The sequence below is a fragment of the Eulemur rufifrons genome, chromosome 8, assembly GCF_041146395.1.
Source record: "Eulemur rufifrons isolate Redbay chromosome 8, OSU_ERuf_1, whole genome shotgun sequence".
NCBI lineage: Eukaryota > Metazoa > Chordata > Mammalia > Primates > Lemuridae > Eulemur > Eulemur rufifrons.
In genome coordinates this window covers 110490149-110496419 of record NC_090990.1, presented here as the reverse complement: position 1 = coordinate 110496419, position 6271 = coordinate 110490149, and the positions used below count along the sequence as shown (strand labels likewise).

Genomic DNA, 6271 nt, shown 5'->3' with positions numbered 1-6271 from the left:
AGCAAAACAGATCCCACGTGCTTGGCACGTGGAAACTCTCCAAGCCAATGGCTTATAAACTTGCCAAGGGCTGGAGGAGTAAACACATCCCAGGGAACTGTGGAGCGATTCTCTGGCAGAGCACACATGAACAGGAAGCATGGCCTTCCCGGCCACTTGCGTAAAGCAGTCTTTAGTGTCAGAACCCCGGAGCTTACCCAGAGTTAATCCACATAAAGTGCCTAGCAGCGTGCCTGGCACACAGCAGGCTCTTAATAAATGCTAATAGTCACGAGTAGCACTGTTCGTCACAGCTGGACCTGTGATGCATCTATAAAACTATCTGTTCATGAACCTTCTCAAATTCTGGAAAGCTGTTCCATCCCATTCTAACATTCTTTCAGGGTTTCTCAGGGTTTTTCAATCTGCTTTTCAAAGCTGAAGTTTATTACACACCCCTTAAGTGCTAGGCACTGTGTATATTAATGTACACATCTCACTTAATTTTCTCTCAGCCCTCTGAGAAAGCATTATTATTATTCCCATGCACAGATGAAGAAATTGTCAGAGTTTCCACGTATCAGTTGTCATAGAAGTTAAGCGGCCTGCTTAAAGTCACTCAGCCTTAGCAGAAGTGCCTCGTTTGTCTGATTCCAAAGCTTGTGCTCTTAACTGCTGCACTAGAACTTCTAGAACCCAGGTGGCCTTCCTGAGCCCGGATTTAGGCCAGATCTGAAGCTGAAGAGCTGCTGTTCTTGCTCTTCCCCTCCTGGGGCTGGACCTGCCACATCTATTCCATGATGTCCACTGACCAGAGGATTTTCCTCACCTGATCTTCACATCAGCCAGTAAGAAAATATTTAGTGAGCACCAACATAGCCGATTCTCTCCTATGATCAACACAGAGTTGTTCAGTTTGCAATCAATTATTCTACCTCACACTTGCATGGCACATGACTGTTTTCAAAATACATGGTTTTGCTTCATGCTCACAACTCTGAGATATAGGAATGATTATTTTCATGTCGCAGCTGCAAGAACTGAGCTCAAAGAGGAGCTGTATCTTGCCAAGGTTTCACAGATAGAAATGGGGGAGCTGGGGCCAGAACCAGCCCTGCTGACACGGAGCCCAGAGTTCGTATTGTCACGCCGGGCTGCTTCCTCAGCACCAAAGGTGACCAATGACCTTGGCTCTGAACGCCGGTGCCTCCCACTGCTTCACTCGGAGTGGAAGAAAGACTCAGAGGTCAGTGCTGAGTCCAGGCCGTGTTCTTGACGGTGCGCACTCCACCCAGGGCTGGTTCTCCTGCCTCACTGTGTCTTCTCCAGGGAGCAAAGAACACGCCGCCCAGGGGGGACAGGCCCTGCCTTCCTGTCCTCTACTCCAGGGTTTGAGCGGATCCTCCTCTCAGGATGCATCTTGTGCTGAGTGAGGCGACAGTGGTGAGGCTTTCAGGAGGAACACTCCCGTTTCCCACGGGAATAGAAGTAGCTGTTGGTTGTTGCTGGAAATCCATCCCCGGGTTTTCCACTAACAGGGAGAGCAGGTCCAGGGGAGGCTGGCAGTCTGGGTGGGGGCAGGAGCGGTCAGAGGGACAGACTGGGAAATGAAAACTAGAGTCAGGCACCCTGTCGCTCTCCTCACCCAGAGCCAGGAGCTCTGCCTCCTGCGAGGCGGCCTGAGCCTTGCCAGGAGGGCCGTGTGGGGTGGAGGACCTGCCGGGGTGCGCGCTAGTTTTCTTTGGCGTGTGGAGGAAGTCACCCAGGGGAGAGGGACCTGCTCTCACCCTCTGGGCTTATGGGGAACCCGGGCAGAAAAATCTCAGCGAGGCGCTTGAAGGAAAAGTTTGCTGGACGTGCAGCTGCCGCTGCTCGGCAGAGCGCAGTGGGCGGTTGGGAGCTGTTTTCTCAGCGTGCTTGAGTGTCTGGGCCCTGGTGACCCTGGGCGGCCTCTCGGGGCAGCCGGGTGGGTCTGAAAGCCGGACGGAGCTCCCCCCAGAGTGGGAGCAGAGCCCAAGCTGCGGAAACCACTGCGCTCGGGTTGTTTTTGGACGGCTCCAAGGCTGTTGGGCCAAACTGATATCCCCTCGTGTTGAGTGAAAACATTGTCTCCCACGCTGGGCTCCAGAGTTTCGGCCTAGAGCGGATTTTGCCTTTGGGAAGGTGGGCGGTGTTCCTGGGATGGGGAGGCCCTCCTCTTACCTACGGGGAGAAGGAAATGAGGAGCTCTTGGCCTGCGTCCTCCCTCAGAGCATCTTCCCTCCTCCCTCGGAGGGTCTTCCCTCTAGGCAGCCCATGGGAGCCAAAGATGTTTTTTCGATGTCCTAAGTATCTGGCAGTGCTGGGAGCAGCTCTCCAAGACTCTCTTTGCTCTTGTAGCTGCTCACAAACAAACCCTTCCAGTGGGAGCCTCCTGCATGCCTCCCTCTCCACTCCTCTCTCCCCAAATCCAGGACCTGCAGGCCTGTCCAGCCCTAAGAGGAAGCCTACCCCCCCCCGGAACTGTTTATAGGGGGCCCAGAATGACCGAGGTCATTGCCGTGGGAGCCCAGTGAAAAGCCACAAACCCAGGTCAGTGGGAGGGCTCCCTCCCCAGGCCTTTATCTCACCAACTATCTCAGCACAGAATGTTCTGGTTGGTATTTCTTGAACGTAAATCTTTATTCCAATTGCAGTAGCTTTGATAGAAAAAACAGGGCACATTTCATCATGCTTTTACCCTGATCAAATGGCTCTCGTGCCAAAGCTCCCTACGTTTCTAATTTGCCCTATTTGGATGGGGTGGGGGTGGGGCAGACAGCGAGCCTTACAGAGGGAATGAATACGACCATTTGCTTTTTTGTTGGATGGACAATTTGGTCCTGTTCTCTTGAAAACCAGAGTAGGCATTTCATCCTCGGGGGGAGAAGGGATGGATGGGAGAGTAAAATTTCTGTGTCAAATGTAAGTGCTCTGTCTGGGGGGAAAAAACTGTGGTTTCAGGGAAAATACCAAATGCAAGTTGCAGGGGAAGGTGGCAGTGTGAGGCTGGGTGGAGCCCTGCTCCAGGCTGAACCCTGCGGTCTCTCTGTTACCTTCGCCTCTCTCTAAGATGCTCTTGATACAGTCATTTAAAAATCCCACAAACACTGCCCGGGATGTTGCCTTAGTTGGAGGCAGGGGGATGCCTCCTCCTGCTGTGCTTCCCCTCCCCTTCCCCCCTCCCCTCTGGTCTTCTCTCTGTGCCCTGTTTCCTCTCCCCTCTTAGGGGGGAACAGAAAGCCACTGCCCGCTCCCGGCTGGGCCGCATCTTCCCGGTTTATTTTGTTGGTCTCACTCCCTTCGCCTTAGTCTTTCTCCCCCACCTCTTCTCTACAGGTCCCACGGCCTTTGGTCACTGTGGAAATCAACCAATTCAGAATCATAAAGTTGTCAGAAGCTCTTTCCCAACAGGTCTCTGCCTTCCCTGGCTGTTGGGCCAACGCTGGGGCCACTGGAAGTCCCTGCTGTGGCTGTTAGTGGGTGGCAAGAGTGTTGGAGGCCCTAATGTTTTCTTGGGGTAATGAAGTCTTTCTGCAGGAAGCCACTGAGGGATAAACTGAGGGGCAGCCATTAGTACTAAGGCAATCTTAACATGAAATCAGATCTACCGTGACAGCCTCATGAGATTATTCTGTTACAACTTTTCCAGACAGCAGATCTCCCCCTAAAAATAGGCAGCCTCACAGGTCTTTGGTGCAAGCCTCCTCCTGCCTGTACAGTGAGTCCCTGCAGGACCAAGCCTGGGCCTCTCTGTGGCCGGGGACAGCCCTGGGCCTAGCGGTGATCTGATGAAGCTCCACTAACTTCCCCAGGTGAAGCAATCAGGCTCATGGATCCCGCCGTGGGGCGTGTAATCCAAGGATTAGGTAGCTTCGGCTGTGGAAGGCAGGACACAGTCGCAGTCCGGCAGCCCTCCCTTCCCAATCATGCTGGCTTAGGCTAATACCTGAAACCAGTCAGTCTTCCCTGAACTGCTGGCGGGGTGGGATGGGGTTACAGGGAGCCCCTAGAGGGAGCCAGGGCTGGCTGCGGACAATTCACCCTGCATCTTCCCAAGACCCGCTGATGGTCTCACTGAGGAAAATGACTTCAGTACTTGCACACAGGATGATTCCAAAAATTTAATAAATAATGATTTTTTTAAAACTGTATAAACTATAAATTACCATGCAGTCCTTATAATTTAAAATAATTTACAGGTTGAGGTAGGGAGGGGCCCAGGAGAGTGTGGAGGGGGCAGGTGCGGAGGGGGCGTGTGGGCAGGTCAGGTTCTTCTCACAGCCTTCCTGCTGAGCACACACACGCAGGCCGTGTCGATTCTGATGAAGCGCCAGGCCGCCTGCTTGCCGTCCATGGTCAGCGCCTTGACGAAGGTGTGGGTCGTGGTGCAGTACGAGTTCCAATGCTTGGAGTCAATGCCCCGGCACCCGCTGTCAACGGGAGTGGGGTCCCGGCACTTGGTCTCAAAAAAGTACTGTTTGAATACACTGTTGTTAATGTTCACCTCTCCCAACACCATCACCTCCTTGCCCTTGATGTCCGTGGCGGTAGTCTTATCCCCAACCCACACACTGACGCTGTCGCACACGGAGAACTCCCCCTTGTGGAAGACGGGGTGGGTGGTTGACCGCTTGCTCCTGTGAGTCCTGTTGAAGCGGGCAGCACCACCGACCTCCAAGTCCAGATCCTGGGTGTCCGCGGCTTCGGGTGGGGGCTGGGTGCTAAACAGCACACGGGGTGACCGGAGTCGCCGCTTCTTAAAAAGGCTGGGGTCCACGGTGATGTTGCGGTTCTGCCCTGCCACCCGTGCCGCTATCGCCCCCGCAGGCGTGCTGCGGGCTCTGCGGAGAGCTGTGTCGAGGGAATGCTGAAGTTTAGTCCAGTGGGCTTGGGGGATGGCGTGTCCTGCTGGGACATTGCTCTCTGTGTAGGGTTCTGCCTGTATGCCGATCAAAAGCGCTGTAATCAGAGTGTAGAACAACATGGACATTACGCTATGCACCTGGAATGAGAAAGAAATGAGGATTATTCCACGGAGTACTATGTGTTTTCAAAACGCAGTTTCTGCGTCCCTCAGCGTTGACCTCCAAGAAAATCACAAGGTTTCACCTGGTAGTCTATGGGTACCCTAGAGTAAGAAGACCCTAGAATTTATCATTCAAACTGGAGCGACTTTTGAGAGTGAAGGGGGTGCTGGCAATACTCATACTGGGACAACAGGTGTCAACCAGGGCTGACTCAGACAGTCTGGGTATTTGGTCACCCCATCTATAGGGTGAGCTTTTCCAGGAAGGGACAGGGCCCCTGAAATTCTGCCCAGTAGCTTGGTATGAACTTGGAAAGATGCTCTGAGTTCTGTGACTGCCAGCTTGAGGCAGCTGAGGGAGGTGGTGTGCGTGCGTGTGTGTTCCGGGGAGGCAGGTGGGAAGAGTTCGACACCCCTCTGCAGTACTCCTGCCTTGAAGTGATGGTGCTGGTCCTGCCAAACTTTAAATCCCCTGAAAAGGCTCTAGGAAGAGCAGCTGGGGACACATCTCGAAGCCTCGACACTGGGTACGCCCCCTTCGGACCCTGGGTCACTCTAAGATCTGGTGACTCAGAATCCTTGTTTTGCATCTGCAAAGCATCATGTTTGGCCTAAAACTTGTGGCTCTGGGACCACCTTAGTCCATGAATCTATTCAGCCCCCACTATGCTGCATCATTCAGCATAATGATTCCCCTTGGTGCCATGTTTTTACATTTTCAAATGTGCTCACTTCTATCTTCTCATTAGTCTGTGAGTTAGGTTAGGATATATCATCTTTCTTTCACATACAAGGAAGCTGATTCACAGAAAATTAACTGACCACTAAAACATTAAAGTCACAGATAAAAACTGGACCAGAAATAGAACCCAAAGTTGACCTTTACTAAGCCATCTGCCCTTCCATGGATCTTCCCTTTCTGCCTTCCTTTCTCTTTCATTCTTAAACATCTTTTCTTTTCATTATTTCTGGAGTATGTTCCTAATAGAGTATAGGGCAAATGGTATGAATCTACTTGTCCCCATGAGGGCTCCACACTGTGCTGCAGTGACCCCACAAGTGACTCCCACAGTGCCCCCACCACTCCCTCAGTCAGGCAATCGTGGAATTAGTTCTGCTACTGCTCTTCACCCAGTGAGCTTCTCTGCACACCTACAGATGTATAGCAAATGTCACCGCCTTTGTGAAGCTTCCCTAGACCTTCTGGGTAGGATTAGAGGCATCCTATATAATGTTCTCCAAACT

The 6271-nt window shown here is 52.5% G+C and overlaps 1 protein-coding gene across 2 annotated transcripts in view; it reads right to left on the bottom strand.

The window, feature by feature from the left end:
* Window positions 1–4108: 4108 nt before the first annotated feature.
* The window catches only part of NGF (nerve growth factor), a 50933-nt gene continuing 48770 nt past the window's right edge, over window positions 4109–6271 (bottom strand). For both annotated transcript variants that reach the window (XM_069478931.1, XM_069478930.1), the window contains exon 3: window positions 4109–5002. In XM_069478931.1, coding sequence (XP_069335032.1) covers window positions 4265–4990 — 726 coding nt within the window. In that variant the 5' untranslated portion in view covers window positions 4991–5002 and the 3' untranslated portion in view covers window positions 4109–4264. The remainder of the gene's footprint in view (window positions 5003–6271) is intronic.